We start from the raw sequence: 25949 nt of genomic DNA on the forward strand, positions 1-25949 counted from the left end.
GTAAAATTTACATGTACATTTGTAAAGAAAAAACAATCACATTTAAATGTCCGGCAATTGAATACCATTTCCGGCAATAGAAGAAGTAGGGAAAAAAAAGCAACGTGGGGTCCCCCTTAAGCCATACCAGGCCCTCAGGGTCTGGTATGGATTTTAAGGGGAACCCTACGCCATCATAAAAAAAACGAAATCCATAACAGACCCTTATCTGAGCATGCAGCGCAGCAGGTCAGGGAAATGGGGGGGGGGGGGCGAGTGAGAGCCCCCTCCTTAACCATACCAGGCCACATGCGCTCAACATGGGGAGGGTGCTTTGGGGCAGGGGAGCTCTGCTCCCCGCCCCACCCAAAGCGCCTTGTCCTGGGCTGTGGTGGGGGGGGGTCTGCTGGCAGAGGGCTTATCGGAATCTTGAAGCCTCCTTTAACAAAGGGGCCCCTAGTGATCCATTTACCCCCTACATAGGAAATGTTTGTGATATTGCATATATTCTTTCTATCAGCATGCCCCACTATATTCTCAGACTGACAGAGAAGAGTTTTCCTCTGTAATGTAACATATATGAGATAAGAGTGGAGGGACTGCCCCTTCACGATGCAGCTAAAGGGTTACTTGCGTCACTTGCCTATTTCTGTACTACGTACAAAGTCCTGGCTATACAGTATTTATCCAATGGAATTGCCTCTTTATACTGAATTTAGAGTTACATTGTGCATGACTGCTACAGTATTATAAGTTATTGGGAGACATATTCACTGTACTGGACACTTATTACCAAATGAAGTGGCTTATTCTATATTAAGGAGGACGGCTAGGCTCTGTTTATTACAATAAATATACATATATTGATGGGGCAGCATAACCGACCAAGAGGATGTCGGGTTTCCATTTTTAAATTTATTAACGATGTGCCCAGGTTTTAGTTCATATAGAAATGTCATTACTAATCAATTATGTTTTCAATAAAAAAAATGTGTATTTTGGATAAACGTTTGTAGGCATTGGGTGTGCTTCTCAAGATTTATTGAATTATGCATAATTGGAATAATCGGGTGAGCTTCAAATCCTTATCAGTTTTTTATTTTTTTGGGGTTAACCTAAGAGGAGACTTTATCGTAAAGGGAGAATTGTACGGAGGGTCTACCTAGATCCCCCATCATCTGATAAACATATAGAAACAATGTATTCAGTCAGTGTGTGTGTTTCCTACAGATGGATCCAGTAATGGGAACCCACCAGAGAGATGTCCCCGTCCTCTGTATTCCCGGGATTCCACACAGGAAGGTCACACCATCCCCCACCATCATCAGGTAGATGAGGAACAATCACTGATAGTATCATTAGGATCTGTACATTATCTGCATTGTTACCATTGATGTCATTTTTATTTTATATTCAGAGTGGAGACCTGAGAGATTCTAAAATTGATTTTAAAGAAAAGATAAAAGAGGAGGATGATGTTGATGAGGTGATGGAGAAATCAGAGTTTCTAAAGGAACACAAAGATGTGTCTAGGGAGAACATGGTGGAGTCACCCAGCTACAGAAACCCACCAGAGAGATGTCCCCGTCCTCTGTATTCCTGGGATTCCACACAGGAAGATCACACCATCCCTCACCATCATCAGGTAGACGATTAACAATTATTTGTAGTTCTGTTTTATACACAGCATGTTTGTTACAATGAATGTTTTATTATATATTCAGAGTGGAAACCTCATGGATTATAATATTGTTGTTAAAGAAGAGTATAAAGAGGAGGATGACGAGTATGGTATGATGGAGGAGTTTTCAGAAGGATGCAGGAATCTCTACAAGGACGTCATGATGGACAATCAGCCGCCCCTCACATCACCGGGTAAGAGGAGACTTTATTGTAAAGGAGAGGGCAGTACGGAGGCTCCACCTAGATCCCCCATCATCTGATAAACGCATAGAAACAATGTATTCAGTCAGTGTGTGTGTTTCCTACAGATGGATCCAGTAATGGGAACCCACCAGAGAGATGTCCCCGTCCTCTGTATTCCCGGGATTCCACACAGGAAGATCACACCATCCCTCACCATCATCAGGTGGGTGGAGTTGAGGGTCTGGAACATAAGGCGATTGAACACTCTGACATGTGGAGATGATGTGTGGACTCTACAAGATGATATTTTCTATGTGATCTCTCATTATAAATACTTCTATATTACAGATGTTATTTTCTTCCATTCTGTTGGTTTAGGGTGAAGATCTGATGGACATGAAAGTTGAGGGTGAAGTAGAAGAGACGTATGGGAGGGATGATCAGCAATATACGGAGGAGGCTGGAATGATGAGGACATTCAAAGAGGAGAACACTCCTACAGAGATCAGCACAAGTGAGCCAGAATATATTCTTCTGTTATCTCTGCTCTGTTACTGCACACTGGTTGGTCCAGAGTAGGGCGGGAGATGACGATATCAGGTTGATTATAGTCACCGATACCCGTACTAAAGATTAGATCTTCCTTTCTCTCAGATAAACCCCATTGTGTTTCACACATACTTACAGTAGCACAAATATAATGTAGCACCCTCACAGATAGGTTGCTAGGGAAGTTTAGGTCAATTTAATTCTGTTTGGCTCCACTGTGATCATTGGAGCAGTTTGTGATTGCTTTGGGCTGTTCTGGGTTCCACTAGTTTCAGGTTTGAACGTTTTTCCCTGACCTCCGGAGGGTTCCAGAATGTACTGGGCTGGAAAGGCAAATCAGCAACCTGAATAATTATATTGTCTCAGCCAATTCCTAGGGGAGGGTGCCCAGTAGGTGACTGAGGAGTGCATAAATATCTGAGAAACTAAGGCAGCCCTATTATTGTCCAGGAGGAGAAGTTCCAAGCCTACTGGGTCGCTGCCCTTCCAAGCAGCCCAACTGAAATTCTACCTGCAGAAAAGCAGGCGGTGATCCCTGATGCCGCACATCTGTGTGGTCCTATGGAGGGGAACAGAGTGGCAACCTCAGCCTGGACTCCAACCAGGCCACACATTCCATAGGACCACACACATATGTGCAGCATCGGGTATCCCCTCCTTTGCCTCCCTTGAGCCATTGTAGGAGCCAGGATGGGCTCCATCCCTCACCAGTACTCTAAGTAGCAGATGAGGAGGAACTCATACACACACACACACACCCACACCCCACATCTACTAAGCCTGAGTGGCACACAAAGATACCATGGGTAACAGTTAAATTCTGCCTGTGTTCACCGAGGTTCTAGCTTTTGCTGAGCTGGGGGGCTACTATAACACAGATTTTTCCTAGCTTGGTCCCACTTCTTCGAGTTGATTCAGCTAAATTTTAACATAAAATCCTATTTACAGTCTTGCAGGGATGAAAAGTAGATCGTAACCTAAAAACTGAAACACTTAGTTAAGGTAGAAATACTGCTGCCAGCTCCCTCGTGTTTGTGTAGTTTCCAATGGCATTTATGCACTGACACACTTCCTTTAGGCCCAGTCTGTCTGCACAGTATGGTCACCTGCTGACTTGGCACCATCCACAGGAAGCTTAACTCTTCAATAAGAATAATATTGAATCAAATTTTACTTAAGAAAATTGCACTACATATGATGGTTTTCTAGTCTTTTGAAGTGTTAAAAGACTTTGACCCCTTTCACATGGGGCACCTCAGTGAAGTGGAATCCGCTTCCTCGATGGGGGATCCCTCTGCTGATCCCTGCCGAGCAGGCACATGAAAGCTCTGTGTCCGCTCCACTACACAGAGCAGACGCGGACACAGTACCGCTTTCCTCTGTGGGCCAATCGGATGGAAATGTGCCGCCTATCCATTTCCATCCGATGCCATTTGATCCGCCAGTTGGATTAGTAATAGGTACACTATCTGTCTGTTTTTTTGTGGACAGGATCAGATCAGATGGCAGCGGGTGTGTGTCCGCTGACATCCGCTGCTCCATAGAATTGACTGGAGGGTTCGATCAGGTCCACCTGAAAAACTGACAGGTGGACCTGATCCGATCGCCCATGTGAAAGGGCCTTTGACTTTCTTAAGCCTTGTCTCTGCAAAGTGCTAACATTAACTGAGGAAACATGGAAGAAATGGGATCAGTCTAGCTTGGACAGAACTAACTAGCACTAAACAGGAGGCGAGGACAGAGGGAGAAACCAAAACCATATAGTAAACAATTAGTAGTGAGACATATCTTATAAAGTTCAAGAAAACTACATCAAACTGGGGCAGAACAGCTCTTATCACAAGAAGCCTAGTCCTGTGGACACTTGTTCTATGCTAAACATTCTACAATTCTGAACTTTGATTCTCTTGCTTATCAGAGATCCCTTGACCTAATGCCTAGGTTTGTGGTTGTGTGAAGAGCATGCACTTCCTAGTCCCCATTAGTTTGTGCTCTTCTGACAAGGCTGAGTAAAAGTGATCTGGGAAGAGGACCAAAGGCCCTTTGCCTGAAGAGTGGAGGTCACAGCTGGTTGGAACATCCACATAGAACATCTGCTCACTAAAATCTACCTGAGCCAGATGGAATCTTGATATAGTTGAACTAACCCTCTCATATAACAGTTATGTTTTATTTTTTTCTAGGACACGCCATTGAGGAACTCTCAAAGCATCGTCTCACTTTATTTCCAGGTTGTAAAATGGAAGATGAGGACATCACAAGAGATTGTGCAGGAGAAAAGACAATGAGCTCAGCTATGAATGGTGGACTTCACAGTGTGGATAGACCATTGGATCCCTTTGATGTTGAGCAACCTAATACTGTGAGGGGTGGTGCTGGTGTTCAGGGGGAGAAGGAGATTTCCTGTCCTGATTGTCGGGAGAGTTTTACTTCTAAATTAAGTCTTACTGTACATCAGAGATCTCACACTGGGGAGAAGCTTCTTTCCTGTTCCGAGTGCGGAAAATGTTTCCTGTATAAATCAGAACTTATCAGACATTACAGGTGTCACACGGGGGAGAAGCCAAATTCCTGCCCCGAATGTGGGAAATGTTTTACAAAGAAATCAAATCTTGTTAGACATCAGAGATCGCACACAGGAGAGAAGCAGTGTTCCTGTCCTGAGTGCGGGAAATGTTTTTTACACAGTTCAGACCTTGTTAGACATCAGAGATCACATACGGGGGAGAAGCCGTATTCCTGCCCTGAATGTGGAAATGTTTTTTCACAAAAATCTACTCTTGTTATACATCAGAGATCTCACACGGGAGAGAAACCATATTCTTGCCCCACATGCGAAAAATCTTTTTCAATGAAATCATGCCTTGTTATACATCAGAGATTGCACACAGGGGAAAAGCCATATTCTTGTCCTGAGTGCAAAAAATGTTTCCTACATAGATCGGACCTTATTAAACATCAGAGATCTCACACAGGAGAAAAGCCGTATTCCTGTCCCAAATGTACAAAATGTTTTTTACAAAAATCAGACCTTGTTAAACATCAGCGATCTCACACGGGTGAGAAGCCATATTCTTGCCCCATATGTGGAAAATGCTTTTCACTGAAATCAGGCCTTGTTCGACATCAAAGATTGCACACGGGGGAGATGCCGTATTCGTGCTCTGAGTGTGGGAAATGTTTTTCATGGCAATCAAAACTTGCTTTGCATCAGAGATCTCACACCGGGGAGAAGCCGTATTCCTGCCTCGAGTGCGAGAAATGTTTTTTACAAAAATCAGACCTTGTTAAACATGAGAGATCGCACACAGGGGAGAAGCCGTATTCCTGCCCCACATGCGGAAAATGTTTTTCAGTGAAATCAGACCTTGTTAGACATCAGAGATTACACACGGGGGAGAGGCCATATTCCTGCCTTGAGTGTGGGAAATGTTTTGCACAGAAATCTAATCTTGTTATACATCAGAGATCTCACAGGTGTACTAATGAATCAAACATTCCTGGTTTCTGTTCACAGGAGGTTTCCTGAATTTCTCATATTTTCTGAATGTTAATCCAAACACTAATGAAGTCAATGGGAAGGAAACCTTTCAAATCAGTTCAGACAATTTTTAAGGCAGATAGGCAAGGCATTGTCAAACAAGGGGGAATAGAGAGCTGGACACTGCCCTGGGGGATACCAAGATGTATACCAGGAAGCTACTGACCAGTCAGCCTAACATCAATAGTATGTAAGGTATTTAAGGGAATGGTAAGGGACTCTATACAGATATTTGTATGTGATAAAGGTATCATAAGTGACAACCAGCATGGAGTTGTGAAAGACCGTTCTTGTCAGACCAACTTGTTATCAACCTAGTCTTGTCAGACCAACTTGTTATCATTCTATGAGGCAGTAAGTAAGAAATTGTATGGTGGAAGTCCAGTGCGTGGAGTTTAGATTTTTTATCTCATTAACTTTTAATCTATAACACAAGGTCTATTGGAGTTGATGAAATTGTATGTACATGGATAGCAAACTGGTTACATGAACGGGTCTGAACAGTAGTGATAAATGACTTCTCTGTGTGGTGGGAGCCAAGATTCTGTCTTTGGGCCAATGTTGTTCAGTTTATTTTTTTAATGATATAGAGGCGAGCATGCATAAAAGGCTCAGTTTAGACATTTGCAGATAAAACCACGAGGAGCTCAATTGCATGGATTACAGCTCACTCTGGAGAAGAGGCGCCTAAGAGGGGATAAGATTACAATGTACAAATATATCAAAAGGTGACTGTAATAAAGTAATTGTAAAACTGTTTACTCTAAGGTACCTGTACAGGACATGTGGCCATTATATATGGTTACAAGAAAGAAGTTTTAACCTTCGATTGTGGAAAAGGTTATTTACTGTTCGAGCAATCAACATGTCAAACACCCATACGTTTAACTGGATGGGTATCTGTCTATGTTTCCAACCCTACAAATTATGTAACTACTGTACATGTATCAATGCAAACATTCAATTGAATATGCAGCAGCCCTTTTAATGATGCTTAAATTGAATTATTAAAAATGCATACATCTTTTACATCACATGCTTTGGGGATACCCAAAGCCTGTGAAGCGGCACACATATGATGTAAACAAGCAAAGTTTAAACGATCCCGTTATTGATTGGCCAGACCGAACTACTCAGTCAACTAAGGCCATTTCTTGAATGTAATGCAGAAACATTTCATTAGTTAGATGGTGGAAGGTCCAACTCCAAAGATAAGGCACCTGTGGACCTACTAATTACAAATAACACAGAGCTGATTGCAGATGTGGAAGTAAGGTATAAAACTTAGGAAATAGGGTCCTTTCACACGGGGCGGATCAGTGCTGATCCGCCCTGTGGATATCCGCTTGCTCAGCGGGGATCGCCGGAGCGATCTCCGCTGAGCAGATAGATGAGCAGAGATAGGGTGACGACGGACCGCAGTGTCCGTCATCCGATCCGATCCGATGACGGATGGAAAAATAGCTTTTTCCTCCGTCACACTTTTTTGGATCGGTGGGGTCGGATGTCAGCGAACTTGTCACCGCTGACATCCAACGCTCCATAGACCTCTATGGAGCATCCGTTCAGGTCCGCCAGAAAAACTGACAGGCGGACCTGAACGGATCGTCCGTGTGAAAGGGGCCATAGTGATCACAGAATAATTACATTTGCCAAAATTTATTGGAAAAGGAGACATGAGGGTTGGACAAAAAAAAAATATATTTCAAAAGAGCCAACTTTACTAAGCTGTGCACCATACTACATGGCACTAAATGCTTGCATTAAAAAGAATTGGGAGTACGTATTAAACAATGGCATTTGTCAGTGCATTCCAATGGGCAATACATATAAAATAACACATTTTAAAACCTAGGTGTCTAAATAATAAGGTAAAAAGGATTATTAACAAGAAAAACATTACTTTAATAAATACAAGGCCAAAGGGTCAACATCGGCATTCCAAAACAACAAAGAGTGTAATCATAAATGTAAACGTGCAATCGGGACAACTAAATTAGATTACACATTGATGGGGAGAGTAAAAAAAAATCCCCCATATTTTTACAAATATATAAAAAGGTGAGTTTAGAACCTATTGACCCCATAAAAGATGATCTGGGGAAGTTAGTCACAGGTGAGAGGGAGAAGGCATCTGTATTAAATATATTCTACTGATTATATCTACTGAATATATTCTACTGATTCCTGTACCACGTCCGCAAAGCCTCTGATTCTTGTACCATGTCCGCACAGCCTCTGACCCCCTGTATCATGTCCACACAGCCTCTGACCTCCTATACCATGTCCGCATAGCCTCTGACCCTCTGTACCATGTCTATACAGCCTCTGACCCCATGTACCATGTCCGCACAGCCTCTGACCCCATGTACCATGTCCGCATAGCCTCTGACCCCCTCCTGTACCATGTGAATGGAGAAATGTTTACAGTTGAAAGGTACCAGTTACTTACCGGTAACTGTATTTCTGGGAAATCTTCCAGGACGGCACACCTGAGAGATGAGAGGCTCCTCCCTACAGGAAACACAATCAATCGACAGCTGTTTTAAGTCCCCACCCTTCCCCTTGATCCTCAGTTTGTAGAGAAGTAACTCCTGAACCAGGTTCACAAGGGAAATCATTCCTCATAGGTACTCACCTTCTAGTGTTCTAGAATTTTCCCTCCTCCAACGGGCGGGAAGTAGGCCTGCCGTCCTGGAAGATTTCCCAGAAATACAGTTACCGGTAAGTAACTGGTACCTTTCTCAAGTCATCTTCCAGGACGGCACACCTGAGAGGATAAACAAGTACCTCAGGCCTACCTTAGGGTGGGGCCACTGCAAGACCCTCTTGGCGAACCTTGGTTCTGCAGTGAGCTTTACCTCCACTCCATACGCTCATATGCTTGATGAAGTCATCTTAGCTGGATCATGCGGCTGATCTGCAGGTCTGCTCCACAGATGTTCCTGCCTTTTCCGCTTCGGATGCAGTATCTAGGCGAAATGGGCTCTTAAAAATGGAATCAGAAAACATGTTAAACTTGTAGGTTAGCAATGTTGCCTATCTCACACATCTAACAACCATGGCCTATTGTGCCTGTAGGTGCTACTTAGAACCACTAAAAAGATAAATAAGAGACCTGTGTAAGACAAGGACACTACATTAATCAATAAGAGGGCCTGTCTTAACCCTACCCTGTTGAGGGAAATAAAACTGCAACTGTTCCTTTTTATCTTTATGTCAGCAAAAGACTAAAGGGAAGCCTACTTAAGGTAATAGATTAACAGAAGCTTGAACTCTGGGATTAAGGCATGCCCAATCTATGTCCTTACTTACGCCTGAGAGCCTTTTTCAGGAAATTAAAGTCCCTAGCAGGAGTAGACTACCCATATTGCTACGTCTAGTTTTGCCAAAAGGGCGAAATGAAGGCCATGCACCGAGCCGAAACCTATTCGATCGGGTATACATCTTTATACTCCATCCTCAGGCCCTAATACTCCTCTGAACAGAACTCTCCAAGTTCTTACTAAGCAGGGCGATTCATTATCCCCTTTCTCCAGTGTCCCATAACCCTACAGGGCTTCAACCCTAGGAAATGGTTCTGGCATCCCTGAATGTAAGTGGTCAAGGTTTTCTGACATGTGGCATCTGCAGCCCGAACTCCTGGCCCCTCCATGGAAAAGAAGGCTGAAATACAAAAAGGTGATACATGTATTATTAATATCACAAATAAAATGATCATAGATTGTGGGCACGGCACAATAGATTTAGACAGAAAGGACACAAGCATAGACAACAATGTTGTGTGCCTGAGTGTGACTAGCTAAACCAATATATCAAATATGGGAAGAGACCCAAATCTGAACCTCAATGTAGACAAACAGACCTCACAGTCTGGTTTTCTGATGTGCTGCCAAGACGTAAAAACATTAAGACTCAAGCAAACCCTAAATGCTGCGCATTTCTTTAGTGCAGCTAGATAGGTCATAACTGATATATAAATACAGAAAGGACAGGAACCCCCTTTACTGTTGTGTTTTACCTATGTACAGCAAAACAAGGCTATAAATATAAAGACAGAAAGACCCAAACTTCTATGTTGTGTATTTCTGACAAACCACCAAATACAGTTATAAGATTAATATGAACACCAACTCCCGTGTTGTGCATTTCTGCTATGCCACAGGGAAAAATACGGAACACAAGACAATCCTTTCTGTCATGCACTTCTGTAGTGTAGTTCAGATAGAACCAACACTGAGAAAGGACACAAGCAACCTGCAGCATTGTGTTTTTCTGAAACAGAAAGCACCAACAAGCTTCAATCTTGAGTATTTCTGCTGTGCAACAACATAAAAGCAGACACCGAGGAAAAAGACAGACAGCCTTTACAGCTGCAATCTTTCTGGTCTGCTGCTAAATAAAACAGTAACGCCATGATGAGTATTCCTGCTGTGTAGCAAAACCTCAATCAGAAGGGACAGATAAGTTTAGGGTTCCCACACCCGTGCGACCCAACCTGCGACTTGGGACTGCAAGACACATGAGAAGTCTTATACTATGGCTTCCAATGGGTACCATTTGTGTCTGTGCGACACCAGCAGTCCCTGATTCCTGGATCCACAGACCTCAAGATTACACAGGTCGCAGGGAAAAAAAAAATTGCAATTTTTAGGTCGAACAAGTAAGGGGTCCCCAATGCTGTGACTCCCTGGAGGATTGCAGCCAACAAAACCCTGCTGTGTATCCCTAAGATGCAGAAAGGTAGATCCATGAGAAACACTGCTCACTGCTGTGCCTGATATACAAACTATAAGGCAGTAAATATAGGACATACAGGACACAAACATTAAATCTTTGTGTATGTCTGATGTGTAGCAATATACCAATACTGAGCAGAGATGCCACCATCCTCAATGTGTCTCTCAGCTGAGCAGCAAAACCAAAATCAGAAAAAGACAAGCAATCTTCACTGCTGTGTCCTTTCTGATATGCAGCCAATAAGGCAGTATATGCAAGACATAAAGGACAGACAACCTTCAATCTTGTATATGTCTGATGTGCAACAATATAACAATTCTGAATAGAGATAGCACATCCATATTGAAGCGATTTGGCTTTGCGACTCAACATGTCAAATCGCATGGCTAAAATCAGCACAACACCACTTTGTGGTGCTACATGGATTACCAAAGGCAGTATATGTACTACACCTGGCAGGGGTTCAATTTGTATTTCTGCTATGTAGCCCAACAAATTCGAACCATCAATTTTCACTGCTGCCTTTCTGATAAGGCAGTAATACAGGACACAAAACCTCACAGACCTTAATGCTGTATATATCTGATGTGCAACAATAAAACACTATGAATAGAGATAGCACATCGATATTGAAATGATTTGTCATGCGACTCAACATGTCAAATCGCATGTTTAAACTCGGCAGCCATTGCCGTTAATAGCACTGTCTGAATCAGCACAACGCCACGCAAATCAGGACCATCAGACTTCACTGCTGCCTTTCTGATAAGTAACCAACAAGGCAGTAAAACAGGACACAAAGCCCCACAGACAGACCTCAATCTTGTGTATGTCTGATGTGCAGCAATATAACCATTATGAGCAGAGATGTCACCAGACTCAATGATGTGCATTTCTGCTGTGCAGCACAAAACCAGAAAGTACAGACCACCTTCACTGTTGTATTTTTCTGATCTGTAGCCAAACAAAGCAGTACCTTTAGTATATAAAGGACAGCAAACAAGCTTCAGTGCATTTCTGATGTACAGCAATATAGCCCTTATGAGCAGAGATGTCACAAATCTCAATGTGTATTTCTGCTGTGCCACAAAAACATCCCAGCAAGGACAAACTTTCACTACTGAGGTCTACTGGTGTGCAGCCAATGAGGAGTCATGGTCTATCCCTTTATGAAATAACCAACAGGCAATTTATTTCATAGGCATAGCCTGGGCTGTAGATACTAAACCTCACCACCAGTGAAGGAACAAATCCTAAAATGGTTGGACACCCTACTATTAGTAGTTGTTGTCCTACCTTACCTCCATAGACTGAGCAATCGTTAGCCAGCACTAGGGATGAGCTTCGTGTTCGAGTCGAACGCATGTTCGACTCGAACATCGTGCGTTCGCCGAATTCCGAACGTTTGGGCCGTTCGCGGCAAAATTCGTGTGGCCCACAATGCACTGCGATGGCGCAATGCATTGCTGTCTCACGATTGGCCAAGCATGCACTGTGACCCCGCATGCTTGGCCAATCGCAGCGCCAGTAGCGAGGAGAGCAATGGTTGGCCACAGGCATCCTGCCTGTGGCCAATCATAGCTCAGACTGTGTAGTGCACGCCCCACACTATATAAAGCTGCCTTTCAGGCGGCCTCGTGTAGTGTTTGTTAGCATCTGAAGCAGTGGGTGTTCTGTGTACCTTCAACACAGTTACACACCAATTGTTTTTGGCTGATTTACTATTTTGCTCTTGTGTAGTGGTTACTGTCTGTGCCCTGACCGCAGTATACACCACTATATTCACCTCACCTATATAGCTAGTGATCTAGCTTTAATAATAGAGCTTGCAGTCAGTAGTGTTAATGCGTGCTGTCTGCGTGCTCTGTACCCAGTACATACCACTATATACACCTACAAAGCTGTTCTCTATTTGAGCCCGATTGTCATTTGCTGGAGTTATTGGAAGTTGTGTGTGCCTCCAGCTAAGCACAGTATACATCTGTATATACCCCTTTAACTCTGCTGTTTTCTTGTTATTGTCTGCGTGCCCTGACCGCAGTATACACCGTGATATTCACCTCACCTATATAGCTAGTGGTCCATCTTTAACCCTTTCATGACTAAGCCTATTTTTGGAATTTGGTGTTTACAAGTTAAAATCCATATTTTCTACTAGAAAATTACTTGGAACCCCCAAACATTATATATATTTTTTTAACAGAGACTCTAGAGAATAAAACGGCGATTGTTGCAATATTTTATGTCACACGGTATTTGCGCAGCGGTGTTTTAAATGCAACTTTTTGGGAAAAGGGACACTTTCATGAATTAAAAAAAAACAAAACAGTAAAATTATCCCATTTTTTTTGCATAATGTGAAAGATAATGTTACGCCGAGTAAATAGATACCAAACATGTCACACTTTATAATTGCGCGCACTTGTGGATTGACGACAAAGTACGGTACCTAAAAATCTCAATAGGCGACGCTTTAAACATTTTTTACGGTTACCAGGTTAGCGTTAAAGAGGAGGTCTACTGCTAGAATTATTGCTCTCGCTCTGACGATCGCGGCGATACCTCACATGTGTGATTTGAACACCGTTTACATACGCGGGTGCGACTTCCGTAAGCGTTTTCTTTGCTTTGCGAGCTCGCGGGGACGGCGGGCGCTTTAAAAAAAATTTTTTTATTTTTTTATTTATTTTATTTATTTTAAAATGACTAACTTAAAAAAAAAAAAAAAAAAAATATTTGATCACTTTTATTGCTGTCACAAGGAATGTAAACATCCCTTGTGACAGTAATAGGCGGTGACAGGTACTCTTTATGGAGGGATCGGGGGTCTAAAAGACCCCCCACCCCTCCTTTACACTTCAGTGTATTCAGATCGCCGAAAACGGCGATTCTGAATACCGGATATTTTTTTAAAACCGGCGCCATTGGCAGCCGAGTAAACGGGAAGTGACGTCATGACGTCGCTTCCGTGTTTACTATGAGGAGACTGGAACGAAGCCGATTACGGCTTCATTCCAGTTCCTCCCCAGCGGCCGGAGGCAGTGCAAGTTGAATCGGTGCTCCCGATCGAACGGGAGCACCGGTAACAGCGGCGGGAGGCGGCGGGAGGGGGGGACGTCCCCTCCCGCTCCTCCGGCATAACAGCCGAGCGGCTTTTAGCCGCATCGGTTGTTATGGCTGGATAGCCAATCGCCCGCTGAACAAAACGGTACCGGGATGATGCCTGCAGGTGCGGGCATCATCCCGGTATACCCCCCGGAAGCCGAGTACGCAGATCTGCGTACGCTCGGCGGGAAGGGGTTAACAATAGAGCTTGCAGTCAGTAGTGTCACTCAGGAGATAGTGCGTGCTGTGTGCCTGCTCTGTACCCAGTACATACCGCTATTATCCACCTACATAGCTGTTCTCTATTTGGGCCCGATTGGCATCTGCTGGAGTTATTGGAAGTTGTGTGTGCTTCCAGCACAGCACAGTATACATCTGTATATACCCCTTTAACTCTGCTGTTCTATAAAAAAGGCATCTGCAGGAGTTAGTGGGTGTTGTGTGCCTCCAGCACAATATAAACTACCCAACTACTGTTTTACCCAACTCCCTTCAGGCCATTACCATGTCTGGAAGGCCAGCAAGGAGAGGCAGACAGGCGCGAGCCGATAAAAGAGGGCAAGCAGGCTCTGTGTCTAGAGACAACAGTGCTGGTCGTGGACGCGGTGCATTGTCATCAGCACGTGGCCATGGGACATGCTTGTCCTTCTTTTCTGCAGCTGGACATGTTGAACCGCAACATGCCAACGACTTGGTAGAGTGGATGACCAAGCCCTCTTCATCCTCCTCATCCTCTCTCACCCAGTCTCAGGGTAGTAGAAAAGCAGCTGCCAACACATCGTCGTCCCTCCTCTCAATGTCATCATCAGTGACTCCTTCCCTAGACCCACCACGTCCTCCTGAGGAGTCTCCTGAACTCTTTGAGCACAGTGTTGGGTACATGCTCCAGGAGGATGCCCAGTGTTTGGTGGGCTCTGATGATGACACTCAGCTAGAGGAAGGCAGTAGCGTGAGCACAGAGAGAGGGGATGCTCAAGAAGGACAGCAATCTGGCAGTCATGTTCCACAAGCTGCAGCATACTGCCAGGTTTGCTACAGCGATGAAGAGGGAGGGGATGATGAGGGCACCGACTCCACGTGGGTGCCTGGAAGGAGGGAGGAGGAGGAGGAGGAGGAGGCACATGTCCAACGAGGCAGGATGCCCTCCGGGGGCCAGCTTAGGGGCAGCACACCGACTGAATCACACCGCAGAGCTCCGCCTGCGCAGAGCGCTTCCTCTGCGCAGAGCGCTTCCTCTGCGCGTTATTCTAAAAGTTCTTTGGTGTGGGCCTTTTTTGAGACGAGTGCATCAGATCGCACCGCTGCTATTTGCAACATATGTCTCAAGCGTATCTCACGTGGCCAAAACATCAGCCGCTTGGGCACCACATGCTTGACCAGACATATGTTGACCTGCCATGCAGCTCGTTGGCAAGCATACCTCAAAGACCCACACCAAAGAACAAAGCGGACCTCTCCTTGCTCCTCATCAGCTGGCATCTCCAACCCCACTAGACCTTCAGTCCTCTCTGAAACCTGCTCTGAGAGGAATGAAGGTGTAGAATTAGGTGTGTCACAGCCAAGTGCTTCCGGGAACTCTGCTAGTGGTACATCCACGTCCGATTATAGCAGACAAATGTCCCTGCCCCAGCTGCTGGACCGGCGGAAGAAATTTACTCCCAGCCATCCACATGCCCAGCGGTTGAATGCTAGCTTGGCTAAATTGCTAGCACTTCAACTGCTGCCTTTTCAGTTGGTAGACTCGGCCCCCTTCCGTGAGTTTGTACAATGTGCGGTTCCTCAGTGGCAGGTCCCCAAACGCCACTTTTTCTCACGGAAGGCAATTCCGGCTCTCTACCGGCATGTGGAAGGCAATGTCCTTGCCTCGCTGGACAGGGCGGTCAGCGGTAAGGTGCATATTACCGCTGACTCATGGTCCAGCAGGCATGGACAGGGACGTTACCTGTCTTTCACGGCCCATTGGGTCACTCTTCTGGCTGCTGGGAAGGATGCAGGACAAGGTGCAGTAGTATTGGAGGTTGTTCCGCCACCACGCCTCCAAAATGCTACTATTGGTTGTGACACACCTCTCTCCTCCACCCCCTCCTCTTCTTCTTCCTCCATGGCCTCTTCCAGTGCTCTGTCCTCAGAACCAGCGGTGCTCCGTAGGCGTTGCAGGGGCTACGCAAGTACGCAGGCAAAACGATGCCATGCCGTGCTTGCGCTGGTTTGTTTGGGGGACAGGAGCCACACTGGGGCGGATGTTTTGTCAGCTCTGCAGGGGCAGGCCGAGAGGTGGTTGACGCCACGCCAGCTTAAGCCAGGAATGGTGGTTTGCGACAATGGCACCAACCTCCTCTCCGCCCTCCGACAGGGACAACTGACCCATGTGCCCTGTGTAGCTCACGTCCTTAACCTGGTGGTGCAGCGGTTCTTGGGCAGGTACCCCGGCTTACAGGATGTCCTGAAACAGGCCAGGAGAGTCTGTGTGCATTTCCGCCGATCATTTAATGCCTGTGCTCGGCTGGCTGAGCTCCAAAAGGAGTTGAACCTGCCCAAGAACCGCCTTATATGTGACATGCCCACCAGATGGAACTCAACATTGGCCATGCTGCAGCGGCTGCACACGCAGCAGAGGGCCATCAATGAGTACCTGTGCGACTACGGCACCAGGACAGGGTCAGGAGAGCTTGGTTTTTTCTCACCACGCCAGTGGGGCATGATCAGGGATGCATGCACTGTCCTGTCACCGTTTGAGGAGGCCACAAGGATGGTGAGCAGTGACAGTGCATGCATCAGTGACACTATACCTCTTGTCCACCTCTTGGAGCATACGCTGCGTGGAATAATGGACAGGGCACTTGAGGCAGAACAGAGGCAGGAAGAGGAGGACTTCCTTGCCTCTCAAGGCCCCCTTTATCCAGACAGTGTTCCTGCTGTGCCACCCATCACACAGGAAGAGGGTGAGGAGGAGGAAGAGGAGGAGGAGGATGATTGTGTCAGCATGGAGGTGGAGGCTGGCACTCCGCATCAGCAGCAGCAGTCTTATAGGGATGATTTACAGTCCCAAGAAACACGTGGACTTGTACGTGGCTGGGAGGAGGTAGCTGCGGATCATGTGGTCCTTAGTGACCCAGAGGACTCCGGACCGAATGCCTCAGCTAACCTACGCTGCATGGCCTCCCTGATCCTGCAAAGCCTGCGGAAGGATCCTCGTATTCTTCGGATCAAGGAGAGGGACCATTACTGGCTGGCCACTCTCCTTGATCCACGGTACAAGGGTAAGGTTGCCGACCTTATCTTGCCATCGCAGAGGGAGCAGAGGATGAGACATCTCCGGGAGGCCTTGCAGAAAGCTCTGTGCAACGCGTTCCCAGAGACTGGGAGGTCACAAACTCCTGGTCCTGGACAACGTGTTGCTGAGGCATCAGTCAGAAGGAGCGGTGGAGAAGGTGGCTGATGCTTTCAGACAATTTTTTAGTCCGCAGCCCCAAGGTATGATTGGTTCCAGCACCCATCGCCAGCGTCTAATTTACATGGTGCAGGAATACCTAGGGGCAAGGTCAGACTTGGACACCTTTCCCACTGAAAATCCTCTGGCTTACTGGGTCTTGAGGATGGATCACTGGCCAGAGCTTGCACAGTATGCAATTGAGCTACTGGCCTGTCCTGCATCCAGCGTTCTTTCAGAACGCACCTTCAGTGCTGCTGGTGGCTTCGTTACCGATCACAGGGTGCGCCTGTCCACCGAATCAGTTGATCGACTGACCTTCATCAAGATGAATCAGTCTTGGATCACCCACAGCTACCAAGCACCTGAAGCTGATGTAACCGAATAATTTTTTTTGAAATACCACATCCCTTCAAGACTGCCTATGCTGATGCTGAGTGATTGTCCTGTTATTTTGATTGTCTATCCTCTTCCTCCTCCGCTGATATGTTGGAAGAACATTTTTGGTTCTGGGTGATGCCAGCAGCCCAATTTTTCTGCCCCTGTTTAACAGGGGCGTTTAAGTACAATTTTTGATGCAATGTTTTGCAGCAGGGCTAATTCCTGCAAAAAAACTAGAGTGTATGGCAGAGGTTGCAGTGTGATGGCACCAGTGCCTAAGGCCCAATTTTTCTGCCCCTGTTTAACAGGGGCGTTTAAGTACAATTTTTGATGCAATGCTTTGCAGCAGGGCTAATTCCTGCAATAAAACTAGAGTATATGGCAGAGGTTGCAGTGTGATGGCACCAGTGCCTAAGGCCCAATTTTTCTGCCCCTGTTTAACAGGGGCGTTTAAGTACAATTTTTGATGCAATGCTTTGCAGCAGGGCTAATTCCTGCAATAAAACTAGAGTATATGGCAGAGGTTGCAGTGTGATGGCACCAGTGCCTAAGGCCCAATTTTTCTGCCCCTGTTTAACAGGGGCGTTTAAGTACAATTTTTGATGCAATGCTTTGCAGCAGGGCTAATTCCTGCAATAAAACTATAGTGTATGGCAGAGGTTGCAGTGTGATGGCACCAGTGCCTAAGGCCCAATTTTTCTGCCCCTGTTTAACAGGGACATGTAATTACAATTCTTGATATAATATTTCACAGGAGGGCCCCTTCCTGTGCCCACCCAGAGTAACTGTGAGGACTTATAGTGTTGTGGCACCAGCACCACAACCACCAAAGGTCAATTTTTCTACCACTGTTCAACAATGGCATGTAATTACAATTCTTGATATAATCGTTCACAGCAGGGCGCTCCAGCGCCCACCAAGAGTCACTTTGAGGGCTTACAATGTTGTTGCAAAACCAACACCTTGTTCCGCCATTTCTGCAGAGCATATAGGGCAGGCCCCTACTTTCAAACATCCAACTTACAAACATCTCCTACTTGCAAACGGAAGGAGACAACAGCAAGTGAGATGAAAAAAGATGGACGACAAAACAAATTATACAGGGGTGATAACCCTTCCCTATGTTTTCCAAAAAGCTTAAAAATATTTTTTTTGACTGGAGCTACACTTTAAAAATGTACCAGTTGAAAATTACAAACAGATTCAACTTAACACAACAAACCTACACAGTCCCAGTCTTGTTTGCACCGCCTGTATACTGCTGTTCTGAGTATATAGGGCCTGGGGGCCACACGCATTTCCTTTTTTTAATATGGGTACGGGGTTCCCCTTAATATGCGTACAAGACCCAAATAGGCTGGTAATGGGCAGGGAGGGCTACCCATGCCATTTTTCTGAATGATTTTCAACCATATTGCAGGAACCAGATATAACATTAAAACCGCAAGCAGTTTTAAATGGTGTTATTTCCGCTTAATGTCATTTTGTGCAGGGACTGTTCTAAACACGGGAAACACGTGGCACTTCACAGGCATACTACAGACACCCACCAGGCACCATATTTAAAGGAATATTTCACTTTTTTTTTTTCACTTTAATCGTCATTAAAATCAGTACTCCCACCAAAACGGTAGTTTTTAAAACTTTTTTTTGCAGTGACCCATGTCCCCTGAGGCAGGAGGCAGGTCGCCAAACCCTTTTTAGGACACTATCTTGCATATTAGCCGTTAAAATTAGCACTTTCCAATTCGAACGTTCGAGTCCCATAGACTTCAATGGGGTTCTAACGTTCGTACCGAACGCGGGGGTCGTTCGCAAGTTCTGGTGCGAACCGAACCGGGGGGTGTTCGGCTCATCCCTAGCCAGCACATATCCAGGTGGTGCTGATTAGCAACTAAAGTCTCAAATGAGCCCAGCCCTAGAGACCAATTTAAGACAGCCTCTAGAAGAGGTGGTTACCAGTTTAGCCTGGGGGGGTAAATAGCTATTTGCAGGCTTCAAACAAGCAATTATGTAGCTCTTGCGTAGGTTTGCACAGAAAATCCTCAATTAAAAGGATGAAGGAAGCGATCTATGGTGAATCGCCTTTAGATCTGCCACTGAGTGGATTGTAGCCCAAACCAATAAAAAAAGTTTCTTCTTACCTCCTACACTATAATATAACCACAGTGTAAACGTGGAGTGGGAGGTTGGAGCTTATGAAAGTTAACTATAGCAAGCAACCCCCAAAAGGAGGATCTGTCACAAGGGAACCCCTACTGTGCCACACAGTAGCTTGGTCTCTGCCCATCCTTGAATGTTAGGTCAGCTTTTAAACATTGTGAAGCAACTTCAGATTCCTAGCAGCTGGGTTAATAGGGCCGGTAACCTAGTGCACCTGCTGACCAGGGGAGCTTCTGAATCCACCAAACACTGCCCAATTAATCACTTGTTCAGTGGTATACCTGGCCTGTAAGTAACTTTGTATCTACCAGGTCCCCTCTGTACGCCATATTCATCCCTACTAATGTACCACAACTGGGCATGTAGGGAGAGGCTGGCAACCTACTGCTGCGATAACCACAGTGTCTCTGCTGTAAGAGGGAGCTGTGGCTGGTGGTTTTAGCAGTGGCGTCTGCGCCATTTGTATCCAGACCCCAGGTTCTGCACTGCACCAGTCAGTATATACACGGGGAAGGGGGAGCAATGGCCTACCTACCTCTTTCTCATCTGAGGTGGTTTAGGCACACTCGTTCCTCTGCATCACCTGTCCACCATACAGCTTCTCTGATGTAAGAGGGAGCTGCAGCTGGTGTTTTTAGCAGAAGCTTAAGGGCTATTTGAATCCAGACCCCAGGGGAGATCTCAAATGCCCAGAAACCCTCTGACTGGAATTGGGGATTTTGCAGCTAAATTCCCACAGCAAAAGGAAAGTACTCACCGTTGTCATCTTCCTCTTTTTGCCACAGCCAGCGGGCTTGCTTCTCCATCCTTATAGTCCACACGCAAGGAGGATAGCCACCAAAGTGCTCCCCCCCCCCAACTGCTGTCCCCATAGGGAGGTGCCAGGTTAGGCTGTGTCCTGCACTGTACCAGTCAGTCTATATACATGGGGGGGGGGGGCAATGCCTTCCATTCCTCATTCCCATCTTCCCATCTGAGGTGGTTAAGGCAGACATCCACCGTAGTAAACTGGTGCCTCCTTGCTCTAGAGAAAGGAGGATGTGGGTGCCTGCTCCTACTGACTCTCAGCCTTCCCTCCTGGGTAAGAACGCCGCCGCCATTTTCCCGAAGTTTGAAAATGACGCGGGTGCTTGTTGCCACGCCCTCTCCGGCAGCCCACGCGAGCTACCGGGGACCCAGGAGTCGGGGACATGATCCCCCTGGAAAGAACCGATGGCCAGCACCCCCGTCTAAACAGCCACCTGTACAGGTAAGGAGGGGAGACAGGATAATGGCCCCTGAAGTTCTGGGTACACCACTGTACCCAGGGTCCTTCAGCTCTTAGGGGGGCTCTTCCAATTTCTGCTGCCCCCCCTGAGGAAAAGATAGGGGGAATCCCCCAGAAAGGACAAGAATATCCTACCAGACCCAGAGGCTTCCCAGGCTTGTGGTCCGGCTCCCAGGGGGGAGACCACCAGCCCCAGGCTTCGGGTCATTTGGAAAAAAAACAAACAGTTTCGCTGTGTAGGGAGAAACACAATCAAAAACTGAGGATCAAGGGGAAGGGTGGGGACTTAAAACAGCTGTTGATTGATTGTGTTTCCTGTAGGGAGGAGCCTCTCATCTCTCAGGTGTGCCGTCCTGGAAGATGACTTGAGAAATATTGAAATTTGCACGTTTTAGCACTGAAAACAGGCATTGTAGGTACTTTTTTGCAGTGTCAGTAAAAAATGTGGCTCTGTCAGTAAATTCCTTGTTTTTTGTCAGTAAAAAATTGATGGCGTTTGTAAATGTTGGGGTCCTACCAGTGGGGTTGGCAACACTGCTCCTGCATGTCAGGCAACACATGTGTACCGCCTGCCATTCTTGCTTCTCTCTCTCTGTAAGCAGGGCACTCTGGATCTCATCCGGAGCCTGGCTATACCCTTAGATTCCAGACTGGCTCTGATAAGCTGGCCTGTTACCATGCTTCCTCTGCGCAGAGCGCTTCCTCTGCGCGTTATTCTAAAAGTTCTTTGGTGTGGGCCTTTTTTGAGACGAGTGCATCAGATCGCACCGCTGCTATTTGCAACATATGTCTCAAGCGTATCTCACGTGGCCAAAACATCAGCCGCTTGGGCACCACATGCTTGACCAGACATATGTTGACCTGCCATGCAGCTCGTTGGCAAGCATACCTCAAAGACCCACACCAAAGAACAAAGCGGACCTCTCCTTGCTCCTCATCAGCTGGCATCTCCAACCCCACTAGACCTTCAGTCCTCTCTGAAACCTGCTCTGAGAGGAATGAAGGTGTAGAATTAGGTGTGTCACAGCCAAGTGCTTCCGGGAACTCTGCTAGTGGTACATCCACGTCCGATTATAGCAGACAAATGTCCCTGCCCCAGCTGCTGGACCGGCGGAAGAAATTTACTCCCAGCCATCCACATGCCCAGCGGTTGAATGCTAGCTTGGCTAAATTGCTAGCACTTCAACTGCTGCCTTTTCAGTTGGTAGACTCGGCCCCCTTCCGTGAGTTTGTACAATGTGCGGTTCCTCAGTGGCAGGTCCCCAAACGCCACTTTTTCTCACGGAAGGCAATTCCGGCTCTCTACCGGCATGTGGAAGGCAATGTCCTTGCCTCGCTGGACAGGGCGGTCAGCGGTAAGGTGCATATTACCGCTGACTCATGGTCCAGCAGGCATGGACAGGGACGTTACCTGTCTTTCACGGCCCATTGGGTCACTCTTCTGGCTGCTGGGAAGGATGCAGGACAAGGTGCAGTAGTATTGGAGGTTGTTCCGCCACCACGCCTCCAAAATGCTACTATTGGTTGTGACACACCTCTCTCCTCCACCCCCTCCTCTTCTTCTTCCTCCATGGCCTCTTCCAGTGCTCTGTCCTCAGAACCAGCGGTGCTCCGTAGGCGTTGCAGGGGCTACGCAAGTACGCAGGCAAAACGATGCCATGCCGTGCTTGCGCTGGTTTGTTTGGGGGACAGGAGCCACACTGGGGCGGATGTTTTGTCAGCTCTGCAGGGGCAGGCCGAGAGGTGGTTGACGCCACGCCAGCTTAAGCCAGGAATGGTGGTTTGCGACAATGGCACCAACCTCCTCTCCGCCCTCCGACAGGGACAACTGACCCATGTGCCCTGTGTAGCTCACGTCCTTAACCTGGTGGTGCAGCGGTTCTTGGGCAGGTACCCCGGCTTACAGGATGTCCTGAAACAGGCCAGGAGAGTCTGTGTGCATTTCCGCCGATCATTTAATGCCTGTGCTCGGCTGGCTGAGCTCCAAAAGGAGTTGAACCTGCCCAAGAACCGCCTTATATGTGACATGCCCACCAGATGGAACTCAACATTGGCCATGCTGCAGCGGCTGCACACGCAGCAGAGGGCCATCAATGAGTACCTGTGCGACTACGGCACCAGGACAGGGTCAGGAGAGCTTGGTTTTTTCTCACCACGCCAGTGGGGCATGATCAGGGATGCATGCACTGTCCTGTCACCGTTTGAGGAGGCCACAAGGATGGTGAGCAGTGACAGTGCATGCATCAGTGACACTATACCTCTTGTCCACCTCTTGGAGCATACGCTGCGTGGAATAATGGACAGGGCACTTGAGGCAGAACAGAGGCAGGAAGAGGAGGACTTCCTTGCCTCTCAAGGCCCCCTTTATCCAGACAGTGTTCCTGCTGTGCCACCCATCACACAGGAAGAGGGTGAGGAGGAGGAAGAGGAGGAGGAGGATGATTGTGTCAGCATGGAGGTGGAGGCTGGCACTCCGCATCAGCAGCAGCAGTCTTATAGGGATGATTTACAGTCCCAAGAAACACGTGGACTTGTACGTGGCTGGGAGGAGGTAGCTGCGGATCATGTGGTCCTTAGTGACCCAGAGGACTCCGGACCGAATGCCTCAGCTAACCTACGCTGCATGGCCTCCCTGATCCTGCAAAGCCTGCGGAAGGATCCTCGTATTCTTCGGATCAAGGAGAGGGACCATTACTGGCTGGCCACTCTCCTTGATCCACGGTACAAGGGTAAGGTTGCCGACCTTATCTTGCCATCGCAGAGGGAGCAGAGGATGAGACATCTCCGGGAGGCCTTGCAGAAAGCTCTGTGCAACGCGTTCCCAGAGACTGGGAGGTCACAAACTCCTGGTCCTGGACAACGTGTTGCTGAGGCATCAGTCAGAAGGAGCGGTGGAGAAGGTGGCTGATGCTTTCAGACAATTTTTTAGTCCGCAGCCCCAAGGTATGATTGGTTCCAGCACCCATCGCCAGCGTCTAATTTACATGGTGCAGGAATACCTAGGGGCAAGGTCAGACTTGGACACCTTTCCCACTGAAAATCCTCTGGCTTACTGGGTCTTGAGGATGGATCACTGGCCAGAGCTTGCACAGTATGCAATTGAGCTACTGGCCTGTCCTGCATCCAGCGTTCTTTCAGAACGCACCTTCAGTGCTGCTGGTGGCTTCGTTACCGATCACAGGGTGCGCCTGTCCACCGAATCAGTTGATCGACTGACCTTCATCAAGATGAATCAGTCTTGGATCACCCACAGCTACCAAGCACCTGAAGCTGATGTAACCGAATAATTTTTTTTGAAATACCACATCCCTTCAAGACTGCCTATGCTGATGCTGAGTGATTGTCCTGTTATTTTGATTGTCTATCCTCTTCCTCCTCCGCTGATATGTTGGAAGAACATTTTTGGTTCTGGGTGATGCCAGCAGCCCAATTTTTCTGCCCCTGTTTAACAGGGGCGTTTAAGTACAATTTTTGATGCAATGTTTTGCAGCAGGGCTAATTCCTGCAAAAAAACTAGAGTGTATGGCAGAGGTTGCAGTGTGATGGCACCAGTGCCTAAGGCCCAATTTTTCTGCCCCTGTTTAACAGGGGCGTTTAAGTACAATTTTTGATGCAATGCTTTGCAGCAGGGCTAATTCCTGCAATAAAACTAGAGTATATGGCAGAGGTTGCAGTGTGATGGCACCAGTGCCTAAGGCCCAATTTTTCTGCCCCTGTTTAACAGGGGCGTTTAAGTACAATTTTTGATGCAATGCTTTGCAGCAGGGCTAATTCCTGCAATAAAACTAGAGTATATGGCAGAGGTTGCAGTGTGATGGCACCAGTGCCTAAGGCCCAATTTTTCTGCCCCTGTTTAACAGGGGCGTTTAAGTACAATTTTTGATGCAATGCTTTGCAGCAGGGCTAATTCCTGCAATAAAACTATAGTGTATGGCAGAGGTTGCAGTGTGATGGCACCAGTGCCTAAGGCCCAATTTTTCTGCCCCTGTTTAACAGGGACATGTAATTACAATTCTTGATATAATATTTCACAGGAGGGCCCCTTCCTGTGCCCACCCAGAGTAACTGTGAGGACTTATAGTGTTGTGGCACCAGCACCACAACCACCAAAGGTCAATTTTTCTACCACTGTTCAACAATGGCATGTAATTACAATTCTTGATATAATCGTTCACAGCAGGGCGCTCCAGCGCCCACCAAGAGTCACTTTGAGGGCTTACAATGTTGTTGCAAAACCAACACCTTGTTCCGCCATTTCTGCAGAGCATATAGGGCAGGCCCCTACTTTCAAACATCCAACTTACAAACATCTCCTACTTGCAAACGGAAGGAGACAACAGCAAGTGAGATGAAAAAAGATGGACGACAAAACAAATTATACAGGGGTGATAACCCTTCCCTATGTTTTCCAAAAAGCTTAAAAATATTTTTTTTGACTGGAGCTACACTTTAAAAATGTACCAGTTGAAAATTACAAACAGATTCAACTTAACACAACAAACCTACACAGTCCCAGTCTTGTTTGCACCGCCTGTATACTGCTGTTCTGAGTATATAGGGCCTGGGGGCCACACGCATTTCCTTTTTTTAATATGGGTACGGGGTTCCCCTTAATATGCGTACAAGACCCAAATAGGCTGGTAATGGGCAGGGAGGGCTACCCATGCCATTTTTCTGAATGATTTTCAACCATATTGCAGGAACCAGATATAACATTAAAACCGCAAGCAGTTTTAAATGGTGTTATTTCCGCTTAATGTCATTTTGTGCAGGGACTGTTCTAAACACGGGAAACACGTGGCACTTCACAGGCATACTACAGACACCCACCAGGCACCATATTTAAAGGAATATTTCACTTTTTTTTTTTCACTTTAATCGTCATTAAAATCAGTACTCCCACCAAAACGGTAGTTTTTAAAACTTTT

At 46.7% G+C, this 25949-nt stretch overlaps 1 protein-coding gene across 1 annotated transcript in view; it reads left to right on the forward strand.

The window, feature by feature from the left end:
• The window catches only part of LOC143989513 (uncharacterized), a 283774-nt gene that overhangs the window by 70149 nt on the left and 187676 nt on the right, over positions 1–25949 (forward strand). Inside the window, 4 exon segments of the mRNA XM_077489650.1 lie at positions 1210–1307; positions 1397–1624; positions 1704–1854; positions 1971–2068. Coding sequence (XP_077345776.1) covers positions 1210–1307; positions 1397–1624; positions 1704–1854; positions 1971–2068 — 575 coding nt within the window.

The sequence above is a fragment of the Lithobates pipiens genome, unplaced genomic scaffold, assembly GCF_037356315.1.
Source record: "Lithobates pipiens isolate NorthernLeopardFrog02 unplaced genomic scaffold, aLitPip1_a1.2 Scaffold_18, whole genome shotgun sequence".
Taxonomy (NCBI): domain Eukaryota; kingdom Metazoa; phylum Chordata; class Amphibia; order Anura; family Ranidae; genus Lithobates; species Lithobates pipiens.